Source organism: Oryzias latipes, chromosome 5 (assembly GCF_053564925.1).
Source record: "Oryzias latipes strain Hd-rR chromosome 5, Olatipes_Hd-rR_3.1".
Lineage (NCBI taxonomy): Eukaryota > Metazoa > Chordata > Actinopteri > Beloniformes > Adrianichthyidae > Oryzias > Oryzias latipes.
In genome coordinates, this window is record NC_136241.1 from 24,438,155 (window position 1) to 24,464,551 (window position 26,397).

The 26,397-nt window shown below is 44.7% G+C and overlaps 1 protein-coding gene and 1 long non-coding RNA gene across 4 annotated transcripts in view; both read right to left on the reverse strand.

The window, feature by feature from the left end:
- Positions 1–292: 292 nt before the first annotated feature.
- On the reverse strand, positions 293–6,743 carry LOC110015146 (uncharacterized). 2 transcript variants are annotated; one of them, XR_002873262.2, is made up of 4 exons: positions 6,605–6,743; positions 3,146–3,319; positions 2,959–3,018; positions 293–2,368 (listed from the first exon to the last, which is right to left on the reverse strand). It is a non-coding gene; the product is annotated as an uncharacterized LOC110015146 (long non-coding RNA). The 2 variants fall into 2 exon arrangements; XR_013656066.1 differs by having other exon boundaries at positions 6,543–6,644.
- Positions 6,744–11,465: 4,722 nt separating this feature from the next.
- shq1 (SHQ1, H/ACA ribonucleoprotein assembly factor) overlaps positions 11,466–26,397 on the reverse strand; it is a 41,352-nt gene continuing 26,420 nt past the window's right edge. For both annotated transcript variants that reach the window (XM_023955093.2, XM_023955092.2), the window contains exons 11-12: positions 24,928–25,048; positions 11,466–14,898 (exon numbers count right to left, since the gene is read on the reverse strand). In XM_023955093.2, the coding sequence (XP_023810861.1) occupies positions 14,415–14,898; positions 24,928–25,048 (605 nt within the window). In that variant the 3' untranslated portion in view covers positions 11,466–14,414. The remainder of the gene's footprint in view (positions 14,899–24,927; positions 25,049–26,397) is intronic.

Sequence of the window (26,397 nt, forward strand, 5' to 3'; positions counted from 1 at the left end):
TTGCAGTGCTAACATAGGCTGGCTTATGTTGCTGAGATGTAATCACAAAGGGGAACCCGTGTCTGTTATCACCGCAAAGCCCGTCTGGAGCATGGGATTGATCTGAAGATAATAGAAAATTATCACAGGGTAGAAACATTTTAACAAGCCCTCAAAAAAAAAAAAAAACAACAGAAAAATAATGAAATTGTGTGAAAGCAGTTTTGTGATACAAGATTGGATGTCGGTATCTTGACATAAAAAAGAAGCAAAGTTTTGTCATTTCTATTAAGACACAAGAAGACAAAGGGATGGCCACAAATACAAATCTGTAAATACAATGCAATGGAAAGATGTCATAAGAACAAGTGTAAAAATGGAAAATACAAGGAGTTTTTCCTTTGTTATAAGTGGGAAAAAAACATTAGAGCTAGAAGTTGTCTTGGCATTATTTTTAAAAATAAATCCTAATGTCCTGCCCACTTAGGAAAAAATAAAATCTATAGATTAGCTATAAAAACTGATATATGGATATTTTTTTCTGTTATTACATATATTGTCTTAAAATAACCATGACTCAAAAGAAGAGTTTTAGAACTTTAAAGTAGGTACATTTTCCCCCAAACATATCCTATTTCAAGCACTGCAACAGTCCCACGATAATTGTTTCTAGACCCCAATCATCATAAAGTAAGACTACAATTACATATTTTATGATACATTTGTCTTAAAATTATATGTTCACCGTTAAACTCCTGTTGTACTGTTGTTAACTGTATTTGTATTGTGTTATGAGGCAAATCAAACGTTCCTGTTTCCCCAAATCAAGCCAATCGGTTTCTTGAAACCATTTCAAATTAAGACTTCTGCTATAAAATATTTTGTAAAGTTAAAAATGGTTGTTTCAATAGAAATACAGTATTGCTTGGAATAAGATGTTTTCTAGATCAAATAACTCACTAAGACACTCAAAAGTCATTGTCTTAACCCTTGTGCTATCCTATGACTCCACCCTTACATTGACGTGTTATCCCTACCATGAAAAAGGTGGATAAAGGTAAAGAGGATTTCCATGGACACCAGTGAAGATCACAAATAAGGTTCAGCGCAATGTCTTGTGGGTCTAGATGACCCAACTCCCAATGTTAAAGTGCCTAGGATAGCAAAAGGGTTAAAACTAGTAATTGCATTTTGCTGAAAAGTTTTGGTCACAACTGCCCTTATGTGTGGAAATGAGCTGTCTGTGGGCAAAAAAATGGGCAAACCTCTACAGGACACGCAGGTAGTCTGCACAAAATGTCAAGGAGCCCATAGAGCAAAATTGTTCATTCACATTTTACCCTACGGGTGTGCTTTGGGCAACAGGTTGTAGTTAACACTAAAACAACACCTGAGTGTAAGTGAAGGTAAAGTAGGTAAGACGCAGGCACATGGTACAGATCTTTCATTTTTTTAAACCCCCCTCCAAATCCTGTGGATTGTTTAAGGGGGCCCAGAAGTTCTGTTGACGTGATAAGTACGGGCTTCTTGGTTGTCCCAAACAAGTTGGTCCATTTTTGTCCGCAGACATCCCATATCAAACTGTAGGGGCAGTTGTGATTATTGCATTACTATTCAATTCAATTCAATTTTATTTGTATAGCCCAAATTCACAACAACAGTCATCTCGATGGGCTTCACTAATTACTAATGGCGTAAGGACACCATGCGCCATCACCACCCATATATCACAAGTGCAAGCAATGTCCGTTAGCCTTACAAAGACTTTGCAGTTATGACAATCGTACATTCCCTTTTCGTGATGTCCCTTCGGGTGGACGTAAGAGCCACAAGAGAACTCCCCTTAAGATGCAGCAACTCATCTGTACCATCCTTAACAATCCTGCAAGATCCAAAAACCCACAGCACCCTTATGGGCCAATCCCTTGTACAAGTATGTGACAAAGGCTTTACTAGTAAGTTTGATTTTTTATCAAGTGTAATAAGATATTTAAACAAAGGATTTTGTATTTTTGGAATGCGTGCACCAATCAGAGGTATTTAACTACATGTCAGTATAAACGGACCTACGTAGAATTTTACATTTGTTTATATCTGTTTCGCTGGGCCCAACATCATCAGCAACCAAGAGTTATGGGAGAGGACGGAGCAGCAACCAGTGGAAGAAGACGTCTCCAAAAGACGATGGCGACACCCCAAGAAAACCTGCATCCAGCTCTACAAGGCAGGCGCTGACATGGAATACCCACGGAAAAAGAAAAAGGGGGACACCTAGGAACACGTGGCGCAGAGAGCTGGAAGCAGGGGTCAAGAGCATGAGGAAAACATGGGGACAGCTGGAAGAACTCGCCCTAGACCGGTCTGCCTGGACAGCTCTTGTATGTCCCAACTGGAGGAAACAGGCGAAAGAAGAAGACAGGCTGTAATACTGCTTTCCTAACTAGAAAAAAACAACAACGAGACATTATAGTTTCAACTAGAATAAAATGTTTTATTAAATCAAACTGGTTTCCAGAATCAAATCTGTTGTCAATTAGAGGCAGTTGTGAAGCCTTCTGTCACAACCCTGAGTCCTTGCCAAGGCTTGCCCAGCTGTACATTTCCAAGAATAAGCCATTTTGGCACCAGAATCTCCTGTGGATGTTCTCCTCATCTCTCAACCTGAATGAGTTTCATTTCCATTGTAGGATGGAGCCCAGACTAATCCAGTGTTTATATCCACTGTTTTCTCAGTGAACCTTCGTGTAAAAACTAAAGATCTTTGAAAGATCTTAACTTATGTGAATGGACGTTCTGTTTCCTCTGATGAGGGAGATAACGTTCTGCAGTAGTTCGTGAAGGTTAGATGGAACAAAACTGATTCAAATATACAGACTAACTTTTTGTTATGACCCATATTTTGACAGAGGTCACTTGCTGATGACCAATCCTCAATCTTTTTTCAAACTGAGTGTTGTATTTGGAACAGGGTTAACTTACCACCTTGTTTTCCAGCTCTTTTTCTCTTAAAGCTGTCATGACTGGTGGTTGTGCGGGACCCTAATGGAGAAGACATGGAAAAAGACTTAATAAAAACAATTAACATGTCTTATAAAACAAAACCACAATCTACAGTAAGAACACAATATTTAATCGATGCATTTTGTGGCATGCAAGATCATCTTACAGTTTTGTTGTTGTGTTTTCCACACAAGATGGCACACTTAAAAGTCTTGATCTATATCAAAACATGACAGTGCTCCTTGTAATCCGGAGCGCCCCAAATATGGATTCATTCTGGTTGTTGAAGTGATTTTGAGAGCAACACGGCACTCTATCAAAACGTTTGGTTGGGTGGAACCTGTGAACACATTTGTCAACACATTTCAGAACCCAACTTATCTTGGTAATTATCTGTAGGTAGAAACGTAATTAATATAAATAATACATGTAAAGTTTAGCGTCAAATACAAAAGGGGTTTATATAAATATACGCCTCGGGTGTCAGAAGATTCATAAACCCCTTTTGTAACAGTAAAATTTGTCTAAAACAAGAGGCCTTCAGTTCTTTTCTGTCTGCTCAGCTATTGGACAGAACAAAACACAGCAATAAAAGGACACAGACATCTGCAAATCAAGTAGGACGGCAGCTCAGTTGGAGATCATCATCTGGTCCAGAGCAGACATACAAGAGGTTTATTTCTTGATTCAAACCATTTCTGCTCGTGTTATTTATCCTAGCGTTCAGTGTGCAACATGAACCCACTCGAAATCTCAAATGATACAGATATTTCTGAAGCTCCAGTGTTCTGTTAATGTTGTTTCATATCTTTGAATTTTAGACTGTCAGACAGACAGACAGAAGACTTGGATGAAGATCATTGTCTCCCCCCCAAATTACACCTCGGGATATTTTCTTTTTCCTTCCCAAAAAACAAATGTAAAATAAAATCAGCCTAAAATACCTGTAATCCGACTGCGGACGGAGCAGGAAAACTGAAGGGTCAGAAAGCCCTTGACGTTACATTGGGGGAAGGGGCTGCTACCTTGAATTTTCAAAACAAATTATCTTTTGGCCCAGCTACAGATTTAAGTCCCTCTTAGGGATTTCAACCATCGCCTCGTAGCTCTTCAAGCATCATTGGGAAGCTACTTGGGGAAAAGATATTTATTTTTATCAGAATATTGTGAAAGTTCTATAGATGAATCTCCACTTCAAGCTGAATCAAACAATAAAACATACGATATGAACATATTTGGAATGTGGGTGTTTTTAACTAAAAACCGCAGTTGCCAAGGATATCCCAAATTTTTCTTTTGACGATTCCTCTGAAAATGACACAGACTTGTTCGCCACCCCTTGGCAACCAAAACACAAAATGGTTGCTATGGTGATAAAACCAACAGAAAAGCTGCAGTTTTGGAACAAAGTGTTTTGTTTTTTTCATGAATTTGATTTGTGCAGCTCTGACCAGGCTGGTAGTTGGGGAGGGGGCAGATAGAAGGGTCTAAAGCAGCTGATCAGCCAATGAGGGACAGGGAAAAAGTGCTTAAAAAAGGTTTAAAAAAGATTCCTCAAGGAGATCTCAAAATAGACATTTTTCTACCTTGATAATTGTATTTAAATAAATGATAATGATTTAGGTGAATTGAAGACCTGCACGTGTGTTTCTTTGTCTTCACACACTCATGTTTTTGGTTTGGCTCAAGCCCAGTGTTTTGTTTTTTTCCCATCATTCTTCAGTCTGAGGATCTTCATTTTTCTCCAGAACAAAACCTGTTTCTGGGTAAAGACTGAGGTTTTATCTCACATTTGCGAGCTCTTGATGAAGGTCATGTCCTCTCTTGATAAGATTTGTAACAGAACGTTGTACTCCCTGGCTGGGGGGTGTGTTTGTGTGTTCACGGTCCATTGACAGACCGGAGAAACCACAAGTGAGTCCAAGGTGCCACGGATGTGTGAAAGCTGGATTCTCCTGAGTCGACCGCAGAGACGGAGCTGACTGTGTGTGGGCGAGCGCTTCATTGATTTTTGTGTTGGGAGGATTAGTGCACATTAGCGCTACGCAGCGCCGGCTGCTGTATATTAGAGAGGATAACACTTCAACCTGCTGAGCTTTTCATCACACCAGATAAGAGGAGGGTCAGAATCAAAATAAGAAGTGTGCCTCTTTTCCTGTGAAAAACCGAAGCATTACTCTTAAATTAGGCTTTCAAAATAAAAGCAACCTTTTCTTTCATGACATTTTTTATATTTTTTTACTTTACCGCCTGTAAATGTTTCAACATTTTCTCTTCTTTTTTTTAATTAACTCAAGCCATCTGAATGTTTTTTTCTCAGTCAAAGCAAACCACAAACTGCAAACAAACCTGATCCAGCCTACAAACTGCTTGGAAGAAGCCAACTTCAGCTTCGTTCCACCATGTAGCCATCAGGCTAAAAACATTAGCTTAAAGCTTCTCCCACATGTGTGTGCAGCTAGTAGGTACAAGCTCTGAAACACATTTTTCTTAGACTGACGGCCAGCAGAGACTTGGCCGTGTGGCAAAGGAGAGGTGGAAAACGCAAATTTGCCCGTCAATCATTCACGTTTGGCGTGAACGCAGTTTGATTAGTGGTCGTTCTGTACACACTGGGTGTGTCTGCCTGTTAGCCAAAGCTAACAATAACCGGAATAAAACCTAGGGCTGCCTCTCGCCAAACCAAAAAACATCCAAATTACCATAGTAACATTTAACACCAACATTTTCACTTACTTCACTTTCTCGTTCAGTTTCCGATTCATACTCCTGTTTTCTTCCTTCTTTTCGCAGCGGTATCTGTGGCAAAAGCCAATCCACTTGTGGTGTACATTTTACAAACTCACTTTTTTTTTGCTGCAATGGCGGTTCTCTGCCACCGTAATTTTGAATTTTTTGCACTTTTTTTCCACACACGTGCAAGTGAAAAACTCAGAACAGTAAGTATTGCACTTGAAATAATGGCACAAAAGTACGCAAAATACGCTTGTTTTTAGTTAACTTTGCAAGTCGTCTTTTGACAACGTTTCTATCTGTTTTTTGTTTCTTTTACTTCATACGTTTTTCATGTGGATTTTGGTTTGGGGGTTTCAATTGGACAGTCGGCACAGCGGTTTAAAAAAAGTCACGGATATATTTTTAATGTGTGACTGAGTGACTTGACATGTATCAATAATTAGTCGGACGTGGTGGTAGGAATCCAGTAGTTTAGCAAAATTACACTTCCTTAAAAGTTTGATTTTAGACAAAACAGACAAAATGTAGGTCGTGTTTTTTTCCCTTCTGCAGCCCGGTACGAACTGTCCCACCGACTGCCCGGTCTGCAGCCCAGGGGTTGGAGACCAGTGGCTTAGAAAAAAAGATCTCCTTTGAGGCAGTGACATGAAAGTTCATCGTATTTCTTGGCATCCGATTAAAAAATGCCTCATGAACCATTGTGCCTGTGGACACCACTATATTGTGAAAAAAGGTTTGTCCTCCATCTTTTTAAAAAGAAACAACAGTTTTAGTCTCTGTGTGAGTGTGTGGAATGGCTACATTACTCCACTCAAGCTATTGCTTACCTGTTTCTCCTCATAGTTTTTATTTATTGTCCACCTTTTCAGCTCCAGAGACTCAAACTCACCGCGGTTCTGCTGCTGAAAACCTCTGGCAAAGGAGTGAGTTGTAGGCAAAGGGGATTTTCTGTCCTCCTCCTCCTCCGCCTCTCTTTTTCTCCTCCACGCTTTCTTCTCTGGCACAGCGTGTCGACTGGGAGGCTCGGCTCTGCGCCACGCAGATGTAATCTACTCCCCCCACATGCATAAGAACCGCAAAGGAATCATGTCAAGCTGCCGATCCGTGACGTGCTGACAAGATTGGAGCAACGACACACAGGTATCAGCTTTCACTGAGGCGGGGGAGGGGTGGTGGTGGTGGTGGCGGCGGGAGGATGATGGGATCACTAAGAGGTCATGTGGCCATGAGGACGATAGATCTGTCATCCAAAGAGTTAAGGAAATCATTACCGTGGCAACCACACAAGGTTCAGATCAGCTGATTCCTTAAATTCATATTAGGATTAGAATTGACCAAACATCATCCTCCAGAGGCGCAGTTGTCAGCACTCTTTTCACATCCTCAGGAATGGACCGACCATCTCCCGGATCATCCTCTTCTCTTCCTCTGTGGAAGCTGTGCTGGACGGGACTCGGAAGATTCTAAACGTTTTTCCTTCGATGAAGCTAAACTAAACCCTCATTTGAAAAGCAGCTTCATTCCTGAAGCTACAGAGCAGATTTCAAAGTTTCCGATTCAGCCACCGGCTGTCTATGAGAGCCGGACTGAGTGACCACAACCCCCCTCATGTTCCAAACAGGAAGTCCCCAGGGACTCCAAGTGTTTGATAGAGAAATGAACAGCTATTACTCAGTCATCTTTTTATCAGAATGACCATCATTGATCCACTATTTTTATTTAATGTGTTCTCGCTAATCATAATCGTTTCTGTAGTCCAAAAATTGACCAATTCCTCAATAAAAGTATGTGGTCTCGCATCGAATGTTCAAAGTGTTTGATTGACAGATCCTCCTGAGCCTGATTTAAAGTGGTAGGGGTGTGGCCTTTCAACATGCTCACTCCTGATTGGCAAGAGTGGTTTCCATAGAAATGTAGACACACACTGACTCGGACCAATCACAGCTCACTGCTTTCCTTTGGCTCTAAATGATCATGTCTGTATCGCGGGGAAAAAATGGCGACTGAATTGACTTCATTTGGTTGGAGCTGGAAGTAAACCCTTTTCTACTCACTCAATGAATTTAGCTCACATGGAGTGTGCTTAGGGGGCAGAATCATTGGCCTTTTTGGGCAGAGCTACAAACAGCAGTGGAGGCAGCAGTCGTATAACGCTGCTTACAGTTCTAATGTTTCTGACATGGTCCTTTGTGTTTAACAAAAGACAAAAAAGTCCAAGTTTCCTTTTGTAACCCCGAAAGACAGACACAGGGGCAGATGGTCAGATATGTGAAGCAGGTTTGACTGTTGTCACGGTGCAATCAGGTGTGGTCTAATAACCTCAACCAGTCAGTAAAGTGAACCTTTGGACTCATTTCAAATGTCCTGCGTGTTTGGAGCAGGACACGGAAACACCGCTGAAGGGCTCTGAAATCTAAGGTTTAAGAACCAACCATATATTTAAAAAGTGTAGGGAAAAAACAGGACAAAGATTCTGCTTGCAGAAAACATTGATCATTCCAATAATCTAAACACATTAGGAAATATGGGTGTTTTAAAAAAACAAAAAAAAGTCATGGTGTTCCAGAGTTGTTGGGGGGTCCAGTGGGGGGTCTTGTATCTGAGAGGTGTTTTACTCTGAAGATCGTTCAGCCAATTTCATCAAATCTGCATATGCATTAGGATGCTGAGGATGCTCCAGTTTACTCCGCCTTTTTCTTCCTTATTATAAAAATCTGCGTTATATTTACTCTACCCAGAAAAAACAACACACGTATGATTGTCAAAAAGGCTCAACACAGGCTCCTCCTCCAGACGGTTCTCCATTGACTGTAGGGCCGGGTTGAATGGATCCGAGCTTAATAGATCAATAATTGAAAAGAAGAGATCGATTCTGGAAATTATTGGAGATACCCAGCCCTAATTGACTGTATATGGGAACTGGACCGAGTAAGTGTGATGTCACTCAAAGAAAACAGCTTACTTCAACCAAATGAAGTCAATTCAGTCGGCAATTTTTTTTAGATCGGGACAGCAACGTGCTAAAACCAGAAGTTGTTAGCTAGCAGGGATTGGTCCGAGTCGGTCCGAGTCAACGTTTCTATGGCAACCACTCTCGCCAATCAGGAGGGAGCTTGTTGGAAGTCCACACCCCAACCTGTTGAAAGGAGGCTCAGGTGAATCGACATGAGAACGCCTACTTTAATTGAAGCATCTGATTGGTCAGTTTAAAACTCGAATGACTTGCACTACATAAAACAATATCAAGAAAAAAAAAAACAGATTAGCAAGAACTTGTTTTAAAAAAAACGTATCAGAGCAAGAATGACTAATCTCACTAATAGAATGACTGCGTAATAGCTGTTTATTTCTCCATTAAAGATAATGGGATTTAAACTTCTAGGAGTCAGAAGCTACTTCCTGTTTGGGACGTGAGGGGGGAGGGGGGTCACTCAGTCCAGTTCTCATATACAGTCAATGTTCTCAACATGTTTTCCACTGAAGTCTATGAACCTTACAAAAAAGGCAATGAAGTGTGAAAGTAATGAAGAAAATCTCATTATTCAAAGCCCTTCCTCAAATAAAGGTCAGTTGATGAAACGTCTGATCTGCAGAAAATGAATTTCTGGAACTTTTTGCAGGCTAAAGCCCCCGCGACCTGCACGACTGAAGACGTCACCTTGCGATAATGCATTCCCTCCCCTACTTTTTGTTGTTGTTGTTTTGTTTGTTTAAACTGACAAAGGCGGCTTCAAGGACGCTACGTTCACTAGCGCCCCCCCCCCCCCCCCCCCCCCCCCCCGCGCCTCTGCTTGGTAGTAATAGAAAACTCAATCTGCTCCTGAGAGGCAGAGTGATTCTGCTGCTTGAAAAGATTAATGGCCCTCCAGGAGAAATGAATCAGGCGCTCTTCAGAGGCCGATTCTTTCAGATGGAGGTCCTTCTGCTCACGTTCGTCTCTCTTTCTTGGCTGTCGAGAGGCTTCGGCTCGGCTGAGTGGCATCCGGTGTGACAGAGCCGACAGCGAGGAATTACCCCAACGCCTGCTGTCAAGCTCTTAATCAAAGTAGAAGCGTCTTTCTTGCGTTGGCTGTCAGCAGCTTGGCTGGTTTGACTCTAATTGGTGGGAGAGATATACGAAAGACCCTTCCCCCCCGGCTGGAAATCACCAAGATGCAGCTGTAGGCATGAGCAGATGTGCGGAACCTCAGTCCCTAAAGCCTTAGTCACATGCAGCCGTCGAAGTGCGACGGGTTTTGGGTTGTCCAACCCATAGAGGGTTGGAGAGAAGAGGAGGTACATCTAAAAAATTAAGCAGTTGTGTCTCGTGGTTCCTTTGAGGCTCCTACAGCTTAAGCAATGTCGTCAAAATGGAACGTACATGTATTGTATAGTAAACGGCGTGTACTTGTATAGCACTTTACCACCTCCTCAGAAGGCCCAAAGAACCACAGATTGTGTCTCCGATGCCGAACTTTGGCACCAACCTAGATCCACCAGGAGCAACGCGGGCGGGGTTTAGCGTCTTGGCCAAAGACAGTGCGACACATGAACAGGCAGTGCGGGAACCGAACCTGCAATATTCCAATGTGAGGTCGACCGCTCAACCTCCGCACCACGACTGCTCCTCTAATCATTAGTAGGGCCTTCGTCACAACTATTGGCCTTCCAGGTGGATACGGGCTGTCAGAGCGGGATAAAAGAATCAAAACTGTACAAGATTTTAAGATTGTAGACCCTTTGGTGACTCCGTGGAGCGAATGTGTCCATGCACATTTCTTTTTCTACGTGCATGCTGTGGGCCACCACATCTTCTATGGGCATGCTGTGGGCCACCACATCTTCTATGGGCATGCTGTGGGCCACCACATCTTCTATGGGCATGCTGTGGGCCACCACATTTTCTACGGGCATGCTCTGGGCCACAGGTCATAGCCAACACTTATACAACATGTCAGGGTAATAGGGTGAAGTAGGTGAGACGTCGTCGTACAAAAATTGATTTTATTCTTTTTAAGTTAGAAATGCCAGCTCCATGCAAGCAGCCTGACTGTTCGAAATGGGGTTTATGGCCATCAGACCGTAGTTTGTGTGAACATCCTATAGGAACTTATGTATCACCTGCACAACCTCTGCGTGCAGCATTTGCTCCCCGTCGGTAAGGAGGCAGCACCTTACTAACGACTAAAGTGTGGCACAATCTAGCGCTGGAACGGTAGGTTGTGTGATTTGATGGAAACCTCCGCCTTCCAGTTTGTTTCTCATTTGTCAGACGTGATTAATAATCACAGAGACGGAACAGTGGGGAAGTATTGAACATGGTGTCCGAATTGCTTTTAAAATTCAGGGCACTACAGTCCCACACTATATAGGTTTTTGGTAGTTAAGGGTTAGGGCGGGAATTCGGACAGAGCCCTAGAGTTACTGTGAGTGCAGTCAAATTATGGATTTATCTCGGACTTTTTTGTTTGCCTAATGCGCATTATAGATGAATTTCAAAATTAGACTTCTGACGGTGCCCCCTAGTGCGGAAAATACTGCAAAGTAAAAATATTATAAATACATGCTCCTAAACACGAGTTTTAAGGTCAGAAAAGATTTCAGAACACTCCTTTAACCTCAATTACTTTAAATAAAGTTATTTGGTTTCAAATCAATAACATAATTATAACCAAGAGGTTTGGTTAATGAAAAATCCTCATCACAGAAGGTTATTTCAACCTTTGCATTACAAAGACAAAACTCAATTTTCACAAAAATCACGGAAATGATTCTTCTGTTTCAATCTTTTTTATTTTGTAATCATGTAAATAAACAGGTTTAAAAGGCTGGGCATTTTGCAAAGAAATAAAAATCCTTTAAAATACGACGTAAATCTATAACAAGGTAGAGGAAAAGGTTTGGAATAGAGGTAAAAACTGAGCGCACACGGAGGGTTTTGGGCCTCAGATGTGGGCTCTCCACAAAATGACAAAAACAGCAGAGACCCGTCTCATTTAATCAGTGAGGGGGGGGTGGGGTTTGTCACCCAGCCTGTGTGTGCGGAGGGCCCAAGACCCAAGATCCAGGCCCTCATGTCAGTGGAACAAAAGGGGGTTACTTATCTCTGTCTCTGTGATAAAGCCGTGGGTCTCAGAGGAGGTGTGGGAGACAGCGTTCCCCTCTCTGAAGGTTACGTTTGACACGAAACGCCTCCTTGTGCTCGCCTTCAGGCCTCTTGTGGAGCCAACAACATGCTGTCACGCTAAGAAGATTTAGCTTGGAAAACTGTACACTGTAAAAAATTTCCTGTTAAAAGAAAATCACATTTTAAAGGTGCTGCTCTAAAGCAACCGTACAACATTTTTCATCTCTATGGCTAATACATTTACTTAAAGGTTTCTTTTTCTTTATGTCAAAATAAAATCCCTGATTTTCTATAGAAAAAGACATTTATTGCTACCATGACCAGCAATAATGTGATAAAGAGGGTTGGTTTCGGGTATGTTTTACAGAGAAGAGCCCAAAGCTAAATAAAGGATTTTTGTCCAACTGCTTTTAGCAAGAACACGCTGAATCCCTTTTGGGGGCATGGGGATGTTGCCGCCAACCCAGCTCCTGGCAAAGGTGAAGGCAGGGTACAGCCCAACAGGTCACCCGTCACACACTTACTACATTAGGGGAAACTTAGGCTACGTTCACACTGCAGAGCTTAATGCTCTTTTTGCATTATTAAATTTATTTTCACAAAGGAGCCAGCACAGTAACAATTTTCTCATTTTAAGAAGGCATTGGAGCCAGGATCGTCTGTACCCACTGTTGTGGAATGGGGATGTGTATGTGCTGGGGCTGTGCGCGTGTGTGCAGCGCAGGAGGGAGTGGGGTGGGGCAACGGAAGAGTGTTTGGGGCGCGCATTCATGTTGTGTGTTATGGAGGAAGGAGAACGATAATAAAAGAATGCTTCATCCAGAATAAATGCTATTGACTCTTTATTAACCTGCTCTGGAGAATCTGAGGGTCCGAACGGGGAAGTGAACTCCGAAGGAGGATTCACCTTCGGCCCTGGAGAAGGTCTCCCCCGCACTTCTGTTATCCCTTGAATGGTTCAACACCACGCTCGCCATTTCGCTGGAAATGTTTTCAAAAACCGCCTGGTTGCAATAAGAGCCCTGGAGTTTGGCCTGAATAGAGCTGTCACCCCTGCTGGTCTCAGCAGCATCGTCCGCCATGGTTGATGTTTATGTTCTTGTTCCCACCTACTTCAACGCAGAATGATGACGTTTGTAGCGTATCAATGACGTATAGGTCGGATTCATGTGGCCTGGCCATTCAGACTGAGGTCGCATTTGAAAAGATCGGATGCGTATCGGATTCAGGACCACATACCCAAGCGGCCTGGGTCGCATTTGAAAAGATCGGATCTGTGTCGTTCAGACTGTCATGAAAAAAATCAGATACAGGTCACATCGGGGCAAAAAAGAAAATCGGAAATGGGTCGTTTTAGCCTGCAGTGTAAATGTAGCCTAAGAGATACCAATTAGCCTAGGAAGAGTGTTTTTGGGGGAATCGGGAGTGTCGGGAGAAATCCCATGCAAGACCTGGCTGGGATTTTAAACAGGGCCTTCTCAATGTGCAGCTACGTTCACACTGCCCTCTGCAACACCTGTTCAAGTGGGCAATTTCAATAAAAAAGTTGATATAAATGCACATGGAGGGCTTCTGCATTCTCACGTTCATGCGTAGCTACGCACACATTTAAGAGCATTTTTAAACTTGGTTGAACTTTGACCAACAATGTCCTTGGCTTTGGTGGTGACATTTGGATTTGGTTTATGTGGTGAACTCAGACACGGCGACAAACCCGACGTCTGCGTTTGTTTTTCAAAAACGATAAACCAAGGCCCCTCTCCTGACATGAATGAAACTCATATCTGCAATTGCAAGAGCGCTAGCAAAGAACCAAACCGTTTCCATATGGTGTACAAATGGCCAGATTTGCACCGCCCCGGCATTTCGCACCAAGCCTCCTCCAACTGTAGGTGGCAAACGCAAAGGCTTAACGCTCTGTTCACACAACCACTTCCAATAAAAGTCTATGGAAATGTTTAGGTTTAACTTCATTTTCAGGCTCTACGTATAAAACGCACATATCAAGTTCAACCAGGTGGCACTTTAACCAATCATGGACTCCCACTGGTGGTGCAAGCAGGTACGGATGAGGGGAGGTTTTTCTCGCCGCCACCCTGAGGTACTCCTAAACTCCTCAACCACCTCCTGCGTCGCTGCTGCGCTGGAAGCCTAAATCCATCAGACTGACCCGAAGCGACCCTGTTTATTCTTTCCCTCACGCCGGTCCTGTCACTCACAGCCGACGGCGTTGAGCCGCGTCGGCCGCTCTTCTGCTGTCCACACCAGATGGATCAGTCGCTCAGTCACTCCACCCATACGGTCTTTCCCGCTTCGATCAATGCCAGCACTTCAGGCAAAGCTGAAAGGGCCGAAGAGCAAAAGCTGCTTTGATTGTTCAAACACGGCACCAGCCTGCCGGCTGCGTGTTTAAGGAAACGCCGCTGACAGATGTCAGCTCGGCGCAGAGCTGACATCTGCAGCTCCAGGACTTTCATTAATGCCAGATGAAGTCAGAAAATATTTACTAGGAACTTTCTGTCGTCAACAAACAGAACATCCAGATGAAGAAACCTGAAAAAGAAACAAGTTCTTCCATGTCCTGATAGAAGGATCAGATTTGGATGAAGGCGTCTGCAGGAGGTTCTGTTGTCTCCACGGTGAAGTTCCTGGGAGGGCTCGGCTCCGGTGGATTCCCGGCAGACGCTCCGCCGTCCGCCGACGCCTCACTCGGCTCTGGAGAGAGCCGCAGCTCCTGGATCAGCTGTCTGCAGTCCTCCGGGGCTGACGGGAGCGCATCCACCTTCCTCCTCTCCTCTGAGAGGACTGCGTCGGTGGAGCTGTGATGGATGGGACAGATGGAGGAGGGCGGTTGTAGAGGGCTGTCCTTACACGTCTCCCCACCCTCCGTGGTTTCAGGGCAGCTTTCATCGTCAGAGTCATCACTCTCACTAGAGGAGGCGCTGCTGGAAGACTCCTCCTCCTCCTCCAACACCATCGCTGCTGCGCTCTCCAGCTCATCCAGCTCCAACTCCAAGTCTTTTTTCTGCAACACGGCTTTCTGGAGCGCTGTCCCCAATGATCCCACCTTCTTGGACCTAAAATGAAGAATTGGAAGAAAAGAAAAGACGCAGAGGAAAGAGAGAGGACTAAAGACGAAGCTCAAGGAAAAATAAATCATCCTTTGATCAACTGGAAAAGTGTTCCCAGTTTCAATTATGATTATGCAGTTTTTAACCGAAATCAAAAGACTTGTGGTGGTTTCTCCAGAGTGACAGTAGACCATTAGAGTTCTGGCATAGAACAACCCCGCCCCCCTTCCCCTTCGTGTTCCAGAGCAGAGCAGGGAGCTTGTGGCCCCGCCCAGAATATTTTCTACGTCACAAATGCGATCATCGTCAAACAGCATTTTGGACACATTTTTTCTTTAGGTCCTCCGTCAGGGCTGCAGGATATGAGGAACGTATATAGTGAACGTATATGTGATACATGAATCAGGATTTTTGGTCAAAATTGTTTTCTTGAGCATAGTTACTGCAAAGAAGCAGTAGTTCATTATAGTATTGCCTTTGAGTTGTGGGTGGGACTGTTGGCGGAGCTAGACCCACAACCTAAACAGTTTCCCCAAAAACTAGTACTGTACAACAAAAATGGTGAGCAATATTGGAGCTGAGCATTTGTACAGTTTTGATCCAGATTCCAGCTCAGACGAGAAAAACAAAGACGTACATGGATGGGTTTGTCTAAAGTGGATGCATCAGAATGAAGCAGAAATGTCACAAAACTGCTTTTTTTAAATGATCTGCTCCTGATTCACAATGATCTGAATAAAGAAATACTCAGAAATGCAATTTCAAACTTACACATGTCCTCCGTCATCTGAAAAATGTCACGAGAGCTTGTTGAAAACACAATTTTTTTTTTTACATGAATGCTAAGTGGGCCGTGATTTGTCAAGGGAAAGCGGCGCTCCGTAACTGAGGAACTATGGGTATTTAATGATGTGGGCAGCTGGGGATCCTCTCCTCCCCCATCCAACACTCTCCTCGTGAAAGGTGATAAGAGGCTGCGAGGGATTAGGCAGAGGGTGACCCCCCCCCCCTCCCTCCACTCAGGAAAATCACACGTATTTCCTGGTAACGCTGCGGGCGGGGTAGTGAAACCAGCTGTTCCTGGGCGGCGAGCAGAAGCGTGACGGAAGCAATTCAGCAGAAACAAGAAAAGGACAAAACTTTTCATGTAGAAGTTAATCAAAAGTGGGACACGAACGACCAACTTTTTCGGGGGGAAAAAACAGGAGCAGCAGTAACCATGTGAGGAAAGAATAATGTGAAACAGCAGGTAAAGTCATTACTGCTCATTAATGAGCCTGTTTACATCCCCATAAAACAATTGGATCACTGCAACAACCCCGAAATTGGCAAATTAGTCGGATAAATCCCGTCTGGACAACATTCATCCAAAAAAATCCACTTTCGCGTTTTTTCTGAAAGACGTCTGAAGGCAGGTATATTGAAATTCACTTTCTGGTTCTTCCTAAAATTGCTGGTGCGTTCTTGGTAAAGGCGGCGGCGCTGAAGGTCGTAAAACGCTAATGAACTGATGATTGAACAGGAAGCATCGGTTGGCCTGGATATGCAGTGATGCCTTGGCTTTCATCCAAATAGCCGTCGTCCACTTCCTGCGCTTTTGTTTGCACATTCAGACGGAAAACAGGAAAACTCTGGATTCATACCAGGACGCGTCCCCTCTTTGGGGATTGGGATACTATGGTCCTGGTGAATACTCGATTCTGATTGGCTGCTGGGTGTACATTAAAAAGTGATAAACCACAGTGATAACTGCACAGTGAAAAAAGAAGTTCCGGTCACCTAGCTTAAATATTTTGTATCACTGCGCCGGCTTCTTTAAAACAACCTTTTGCTTCATCATTTGGACAAAAACAACTGATAAGAGGTGAACTTTCTCTCTGAACTGATGCTTTATTCAACCCATCGGAAAGATCAGACGAATCTTGACTGCAGCAGTGGTGCGGCGCGACGGCGGACTATTTATATTTATTTAACAAATAGTCCGCTTTTTGTGAGAAAAGCGATCCAAATCGGAAAAATAACTAGACTTAAAGACTAAAAACTGGTCAATATTCATTGCTTCTGTAAGTCACCATGGTATAAGCGGGTTAATGGCCTTCGAAGTGTGCGTTATCACTTTTTAACGCACATCGGTTCAGGCTTCCACGGCGTGCGTTAAAAAGTAATAATGCACACTTCGTCAGCCAATAACCCTTACGTTATCGACATGTCAATCAGAAATCATCTGACACATTTTGGGTAAAAGACATCAGATTGTCCTGTTTCCTTAGTCAATTCAAAACTGAAAGCAGAGAATGATCAGTTAGTTGGTGTGTTTGTGTGTGAGCAACATCAGGCTATAAAGGAGGTTAATGTATTTTCCCGGCCCGGCCCGTGTGAGTGTTTCTTAGTTCTCTGCGGCCTGGTACCAAATGTCCAACGGACCGGTACTGGTCCATGGCGGGGGGGTTAGAGACCCCTCCCAGCCTTACATTAGTACCACACTCCCTTTCACTTTTCCGCTGTGATTTCAAGCTGACCTCGACGGGTCGCTGCCACTCAGGAGAGGTCATTCCGGGTCAAAGTGTGCGAAGAAGGCTCCTCCCCCACCCTCGGCGTCTCTTTGGCCCCATTAACCTGCACTTCAACGGCCTTCGCTACTGTGCTAATGAGCTCCCTTCACCCTAAACGGCGTCTAAGGAGGACGAACCCAGGGTTTAATGCTTCCTCTGCATCCGGGTCTAAACTTTGGAGAGAAGAAAAGCGTCTCGGGCTTTCATTTGGTCAGAAGCGTTTTGCCTAAAATAATTTTACAATTTGGAAAGTGAGCATTTGGAGAAAAGCCTTCCTCACCATTGTCTTCATCTGTTGTTGCTGCAGAGTTTAAAAGAAAAGACACTGATTTAGAGTGATCGTTAAAGACAGGCAGAGGCGGTCCTGGCCAGTTTGATGCCCTGGGCAAAAAGCTGGATCCCCGCTCAATAATAATAATCAGTATAGTTGAATTTAGTTCACACTTAACACGCACTCCACTCTTCTTCACGCTCTACACATCGGACTGCACGCCGACCCACCCCTGCAATACCATCATCAAATTTGCTGATGACACCGCTGTGGTCGGGCTCATCTCAGGGGAAGATGAGACTTTCTACAGGGATGAAGTCAGCAGACTGGAAAAGTGGTGTTCAGGAAACAACCTCCACCTGAACATCACCAAAACCAAAGAAATAATCCTGGACTTCAGAAAGGGGAGAGTGTACCCGCCCCCAATTTATATAAATGGGGTCAGCGTGGACAGGGTTCACTCTATCCGCTACCTAGGTGTGCTGATCACAGAGGACCTCTCCTGGACTGCAAACACCACTGCGGCAGTAGGGAAGGCCCAGCAGCGTGTCCACTTTCTGAGAATACTCAGGAGGAACAACCTGGAGAAGAATTTCTACAGAGCCACCATCGAGAGCATCCTCACGTACTGCATCACAGCCTGGTATGCAGGATGCTCAGCCGCAGACACGAAGGCGCTGCAGAGGGTGATCAACACGGCCCAGAAAATCACCGGCTCCCCCCTGCCCAGCCTAGAGGACATTGCTAGCTCTCGCTACACGAGCAGAGCCAGGCAAATCATCCCAACCACCACCTGTTCCAACTGCTACCGTCAGGCCGACGGTACAGATCCCACAAGGCTCGCACAAATAGACTCAAGAACAGTTTTTTTCCCAGAGCAGTCAACCTCCTAAACAAATGTGAATCCCACAAAAATCTGTAACTCGTGCAATATTTGAAGCCAACGTGCAATATTATCAATTCCCATGTGCAATATAGTGCAATAAAGAAAAGTTATATAGCTTGTACATATGTATATTTTCAGTTAAACACAATTTTATCGTTCTTTAGAAGATTACCTATTTTTATTGTTTAAGCAGCTGGAGAGCACCGGAAATTTCGTTGTCACAAGTTTCTTGTGTAACAATGACAATAAAGGCTTTCTGATTTCTGATTTCATCAGTTTGTGTTTTCTTTTCAAGGCTGACTGATTCTGGTAAAACTTGTCACATTTTTCCTTTTTTGTTGTTGTTGTTTTTTTCTTGGGCTGAATACAACCCTGACACGAACTCTGAATTCCGGTCATTTCCGTTGGCTTCATGAATGAACTTTAATGGAAACTGAGGAACATGTTCTTCTGTATTTTTGTGCTTAAGTGTCACATAAAACTGAACAAAAAAAGATTGTGTACAGTGGATCTGCACCATTTAACGGCAGAAGAGTTTAGATAATATCCACCAATAAGGTCATTAACAGTACTATGAATGAAGTGCAAACCTTCATTAGCCAAATGTTGCTCCAAATTTCACTCATCCAACAGGAAATTTGGTCGAATTTGGCGCCTAGTGAGTGTTAATTGTGGACACCGCCTGCATTCCTTTATCCTTGGAGTGTTTTTCTTCTTTCTTAACTGGACGCTGATGTCTCCTTTCCTATTTTTGTCCATTTTCCACAACCTCAAATAGACTTTTCCATCTGTCAAACACCCAGAGTCCAGATGAGGGAGAGGATGGGAACAAATTCACTTCTTTTTCCCTTTTCCAAAAATCCAATAACGCATCTTCATTTTTGGAACCAAAACTATTCATTAGGAAGCAGCAGTTCGTTTGTTGTTGGGCCTGGAATCACAAGTGGCGAAACTGTATACCTGCCCCCCCCCCCCTCCCCTCCCCGGGTGCCCCTTCAAAATATTTTCATCATAGCACCAAGTTGACACCATAGTGGGGGCGTCTAGGTGCAAATTTCATAAACTTTACGGGGAAATGGGCGGTTTTAGGTTTTAGCCTAGAAAAACTGTGACTATCTATCATCTGAACGAGCGCCAGAAGAGGCAGACTCTTCAGTTTGCACACACACGTGGGATCCAAAAGCGCCTCTTTCCTAGCAGAGGATATCAAGGCCTTCTAGTCACGGATGAAGAGGATGATGAGGAGTTCTCAGCCTTAAGGAGCAGGTCAGATCCCGGGCTCCATCAAAGCCACATGAGAGCTTCCTGTAGGATGGATGAGCAGCGCAGCCACTTCAAACGCCCCCAACCCCCCCACCCCCGACAGCACCTCCCCCCTGGGAAGTCATTATTGAGTTAGTGTTGGAGAGGAGCACTTGTTCTCTCCTCCCCTCCTCGCTCTACGGCGGGAGAAGCTTCTGCCTGCGGTGAATAAAGGGGCTTTGTCCGGGAGGGGGGAGGGATCATGTTGTACACAATCCAGTCATTACTACATCGCTGTTGTGGCTGGCCTTCATTAGACTGAGGAGGGAGGGGGGTGTGGTGGTGGTGGGGGGCTCCTTCAAGGAGGGAAAAGTTCAGGCGAGACAAAGACGCCTCCGTCTGCCAAAGTCTTTGTGCGGCGTTTGTTTATGTGAAGTGGAGATGAATTCCAGTCTCTCTTTCATCGGGCATGTGTCGCTCTTGAAACGCCGTCAGATGAAACTCTGACGGATGAATCGGGCCGACTTCATTCACAGGCGGCGGGCGGGGAGGTGGAGGGGGGTCTTAAAGCTGACAGTGGGAGATGCAATCGCTCACTGCGGCGGTGTGAAGCAGGCTCAGAGCAGATAAGACAAACGCAGAGGCATTTATCAAAGCGGGAGGCGCTGGGGGCTCAGGCCCGGCGCCGAGTCACCAAACGCAACGGTGGCGACTTTGAACCACTCCAGTCCTACAAACACTCACTTCTTGGGCTTTGATTTCAACCAGACAGAATCCTTTTAGACCCTCTTTAGGAGAATTCCCACTGAGCTTTGATTTGGGTTGGAGATTTTAGGAACTCCCCCCTCCTCCAATCCTGTCTTTTCTGTAAACCTGATTTTTTTTTTCATACATTTATAAGGTTTTCTGTTGTTTCTAGTTCACATTCACAACAAAAACTCCACGCTGATTCAGTCTTTTTTTCTTTTCTTTTAGTGACATTAGGATTTTGTTTCTTTTTCTCAAGCATGTCCTCATCAACACGCGTGATCTCACATTGAAATGACGGGAGGGGTTTCCTCAGAAACCCGTGGAGGTGAAATGAAGGCGGGGGGGGGGGGGGGAGCGCCGGCGCTCTTTTGACAGCTGAGCTTGGCTAACATGCCTGACCCCCCCCCGCGCTTGATCTCTCTGCCCAGTGGTTAAAGCTCCAGATGCTTTTACCCCCTCCATCCATCAGACTGACCCGAAGCGACCCTGTTTATTCTTTCCCTCACGCCGGTCCTGTCACTCACAGCCGATGGCGTTGAGCCGCGTTGGCCGCTCTTCTGCTGTCCACACCAGATGGATCAGTCGCTCAGTCACTCCACCCAGACGGTCTTTCCCGCTTCAATCAATGCCAGCGCTTCAGGAAAAGCTGAAAGGGCCGAAGAGCAAAAGCTGCTTTGATTGTTCAAACACGGCACCAGCCTGCCGGCTGCGTGTTTAAGGAAACGCACAATGCAGCCGCCAGCTCTCTTGATAGCCACTTTTGCGCACACAGGGCCGACAAAGAAAACATTTCCCAGAAATCTCTGTGCATTAATGGTCCTGCGTGACATCATTTTTGGCATTAAAAAAACAATAATTGTGTTGGAATCCAGGGCACGGGATAGTTCCGCGCTATAGAGTCTTTTAGGGGGTAAAAAGAGGATTCTGACATGCGGTAGCTGAAGCTCCCGTCCTTTGCTTGGTGTTGAACGGTTCACGCCTCTGCGTTCATTTCTTAAATGAGCATCTCGTCAAGAATTCTCTGTTACAGAAGATCTTTGAAGATTCTAAAGATCCTTCTAAAACAAAGAATAAACGTTTAAACCGGACAGGGAGCCAGTGAGGACCGGAGTGACAAAGGAGCGATGAGCGCCCGTCTGGAGGTTCCGGTTCACAGTCCTGCCGCTGCATTCTGGACGAGCCGCAGGCGGTTGATGCTACTGGCAGCAACGCAGACGACGAAACGGCGCTCCGTCTTACGCCGACTTGGCAGAATTACGAAGAAGTTTTAGGACCAGTTTACAGTCATGAATTTACGAGAGAAAAAAGTTATAACTGTTGAATTACAAGAATAAAGTAGTAAAATTATGACTAAAAATCTTGTAAATGTATCAGAAAAAAGTCATAAATTAACGAGGAAAAAACCCCAAAGTTGTCCGTTTATCAGAGCTAAGTTGAAAGATGCGGAGCGTTTTGTCAAGTTTTATTTCCGGGTAGGTTTCAAAAACAAAGATATTCTGATTCTTTTGGCGACTTAAAATCAAATTATTGTTAGTGTAGCCGGCTTTCCGGGGTTCTGTGTCGGTAAAGCGGAGTTTCATATGTAAAATAAGGAGCTCAGAGACAAAACTGGCTAAAGAGGATCTACTTTAGTTTGCCTTATTCCTACACATACGCAGAAGTCCATTTGTCTCATTACGTCATGGACAGGACACTGATGCAGAAGGGAAACTGTTACATACGTCCCGTTTCAACATAAAACAACAAAGATGAATGAAAATAGTCTGTTATATTAGCATTAGAACGTTGGAAAGGCTAAAGTGCGCCTCCTCAACGGAAGCGTCACAGACTTAAGAGATCTTGGTTTCATGGAGGAAGTAAGGATTGAGAGGATTGGACAGCTGCAGGGACACCGATGGCTTCATCAACGGGCTGCAGAGATCCTGCAGGCCCCCCATTAATGAATAAAACATTAATAAACCATAAGTCAAACAAATGAGCTTCCAAACATTTAGAAGGTTTTTCAATAAACATTCAGCTTACCTGTTCAACTCAGTTTAGTCTGTCTGCTCTGCTGCTGCTGCTCTCTATGCTCACTTTGACTTTGATCTTTTAACTTTACCAGTTTTTTCTCTCGTAAATTTACTTTTTTCCTGTTTTTAGTGGCCCTAAAACTCCGTCGCACAGAATAGTTCCAAAGCAAAACAGAGGACAAAGAATTTAGGGGCTTTAGTAATTTGAAGTGATAAAAAGAATTTTGTTGACTAGTTGGCCTATGTTATCATTATTAATATTGTTATTATTATTATGTTATGTTGGATATGGTTATCATAATAACTGTTAATAAGTCATCCGAATATGAAATTCCTCCTGTGTCATTAAGCTAAATAAGCACCAATGTGTTACTTTGGTGAGTACATTCAGTTCATTATTGTTCTCTATTCTATTCATATAATTTGAATTTCAAGATGTAATTCTTCCAAAAAAAGGACTAATATTTGATTTTTCTTTTTTTAATGCTTTTTTTTGGCTGCTGGAAACGATACGGCAAAAACACGGTGATCAGAAAACTTTAGGATCTTCGGGAAGAGAGAGTTTGATGCAAAGTGGCGACGGCTTTTCGCATCGTCCGGCGAGGTGGGGGTCCCGCTCTGGATGGAAGCGGACCAAGTTCTGAGTGCAGGGGGGGGGGGTCTGCCCCGTGACTTGCCAGGTTGTAAATTTAAGTGAAGTTTTCAAAGCAAAAACCATGCGGGACCGCTAAATCAGCCCCCAACCCCCCCTTCCTTTAAGCGAACAAACATCCATTAATCGTCGTGTCCATCAAAGCCAGATGATCTCTCCCGGCTCGCCGGCAGACGACAGGAGATGTTAGCGTGGGGGGGGGGGGGTCGATTACATCTCATCTCTCCGCCTCACTCTGGGAGACGACTCCCTTTGAAGAGTCTGAAACGTGGGAATATTTCATGTAGAGGGAAGCGATGCTTTTATGATCTGTCATCAAACGTCAGAAAGGAGGCCGCCGCCGCCGCCACCGCCGCCGCCAGCCGCACATGACAGTCAAACTGAAAGCCAACCCCCTCAGAGCGTTTCTCTCATTTACTCTTTCACAATTATTCTCTACAGCGCCAAAAATGGAAGAAAAAAAGACGGGCTTTTATTTTGAAAAAAGGTTTTTAGATTTAAAATTTCACCTTTTGAGTTTCCTCTTCAGCCTTAAGTCAGCTAATAAACCTCTTTTGGAGGAACTGAGGTCCAAGCTGATTTTTAAAGGCTGCACCAGATCTCAGAACCTCCAAATGAAAACTCCTTCAACCAACATCACTGTTCACAGTCAGAAACGCCAGAAAGGCCATTTTAAACCTACATTGTTGTTTATTTGGTCAAACTGATCAACTCAGCTTGAATCTGCGGGAACTTCCTGTTTCGAGCGTCTCCACATGCATGTCCAGGACAACACATTGCTACAAAAGTGACATTTTCTCCACAAAAAGGACATAAAACAAAATTGAAAGCAATAAATATAATTATACATATAGAGAAAAACTGGGGTGGGTTTTTTTCCCCGCATGAAAGACCAGTAGATCTCACCAAACCCTGGTGGGGATTTTTCCCAAGGCAGCATCTCAAACTTTTCTTTCCGGAATGAAATTTCAGAGCTTTGCTGAAAAGTGTTGAGGGAGGAGGAGGAGGAGGTCCCTCACACCAAATCCCTGCAGATCTTTTATCGTGTCTGCATCTGGGCGCTGAGCCTACAACATCAGGCTCCCTTTCAGGCGAGCACGCCACTTGGCTGAACCCCGGTCGGGAGCAGAACAGAGCTCATTACAGGGAAATGGGCTCGCGGGCGCACGTTCAAAACCTGTAAGCAGTTTTTTAACCGTGAGCGGGGAGAAAATGGAGGAGGAGTTTGGAGCGATGTCATGTGGGAACAAAAAGCAGATTGCTCTGCGTTTGTTACAGAGGATGGGGACAGCTCCTGTGGGAGCATCGGTGGGCGGAGTCATCTGAGATTGAAATGAAAATGGTGTTTTTGGGGTTTTTAACTTGTTCTTGTGGCATCTTTTCTGATTTATGAAGAAAATTAAACGTTCCAACTGCATTTCTGAGTATGTCTTTATGCGAATCACTGTAAATCAGGAGCAGTGGAAAAAAATGCAGTTTGAAAAAGATCAGATGTGTGGCGTAGAATATGGACGGGCCACAAGCTCCCTGCTCTGCAATGAGGGTTTGCTCAAAAGAGGATCGGAGTGGGACTTCAACCCTCGCCTTCACTGGTGGGGGCTGAGCGGCACCGCCCTCCTTCAGTGAAGGCCTGTGGGGTGTGCCGTTGTTCGTGCGTGGGTGGAACTCACTTGACCCCTTGGATCCAGACGCAGTAGTCTGTGATGTACAGGTCGTTCAGGATGTAGGCCGGCTCGTTCTGGCGGAAGACTTTGTGGATTTCCAGCATGCATTTGAGGACGCAGGCCTTCCCTGGACACGGGGGGCAAAGCGGGGGAAAAGCGGGGTTACTTCAGCTCATGATTTAGGATGTTCCACACATGAAAGGAAAAGGTGGGGGATAGAAGAGAAATCCCAGAGCGCTGCCCAGCAGTTTGATCTGCACAGCTTAAGAGCAGTTCCTGGATGCAAAGCCTTTTTTGTCTTTCTATTTTTCTCTTAGGCAGACTGGATGCCAGAACAGGCAGCTCGATGGCTGCTTTACTGCTCCTTTGTAATCATTTACACCTGAAACTAAGAAAAGGCATAAATAAAAAAGAAAAACCTGACAAAAGATGTTATCTTCTACTGCCGTTTGTGTTAGTTGAAAAGCCTATGAGGCATCTAAAACATACGAAAAGAAAAACAACAACAAAGTCAACTGAAAAAATGCTGCTTTACATGGAAAAGAAATGTTTCAGTTATGATTATGTCATTTTTAGGTTTCTAGGACATAGTTTCTGCGGGGCTGTAGTAGTTTGTCAGTAATTTGCCTCTGAATTGCGCTACATGTTGACACGCTCTCCTGCTAGCTTACAGCCCCTCACACCTCCACACCCAACATTACAGATGCTACAAAAGTGGCGAGCAGAACTGGAGCTATTCAGCCGTATTTTGAGCCGGATTCCAGCTCAGCGCGGAAATTAAAGACGCTCACGGGTGGATCTCCATCCATCCAGCTTCCTCCGCTTATCAGGAACCGGGTCGCGGGGGTAGCAGACTGAGCAGAGATGCCCAGACTTCCCTCGCCCTTCCTCCAGCTCCTCTGGGGGGACCCCAAGGCGTTCCCAGGCCAGCCGAGAGACGTAGTCTCTCCAGCGTGTCCTGGGTCTTCCCCGGGGCCTCCGCCCAGTGGGACATGCCCGGAACACCTCTCCAGGGAGGCGTCCAGGAGGCATCCGGACTAGATGCCCGAGCCACCTCAACTGGCTCCTTTCGATGTGGAGGAGAAGCGGTTTTACTCCGAGCTCTCCGCGGGTGACCGAGCTTCTCACCCTATCTCTAAGGGAGCGCCCCGCCACCCTACGGATGAAGCTCATTTCAGTCGCTTGTATTCGGGACCTCGTTCTATCTGTCATGACCCATAGCTCATGACCACAGGTGAGTATTGGAACGAAGATCGACCGGTAAATTGAGAGCTTTGCTTTTCGGCTCATCTCTCTTCACCACAACGGACCGATACAGCGACCGCATAACTACGGACGCTGCTCCGATCCGCCTGTCGATATCACCCTTCGGTCTTCCCTCACTCGTGAACAAGACCCCCAGATATTTAAACTCCTCCACCTGGGGCAGGGACACTACACCCACCGAGAGATGGCAGACTACCTTTCTCCGGTCAA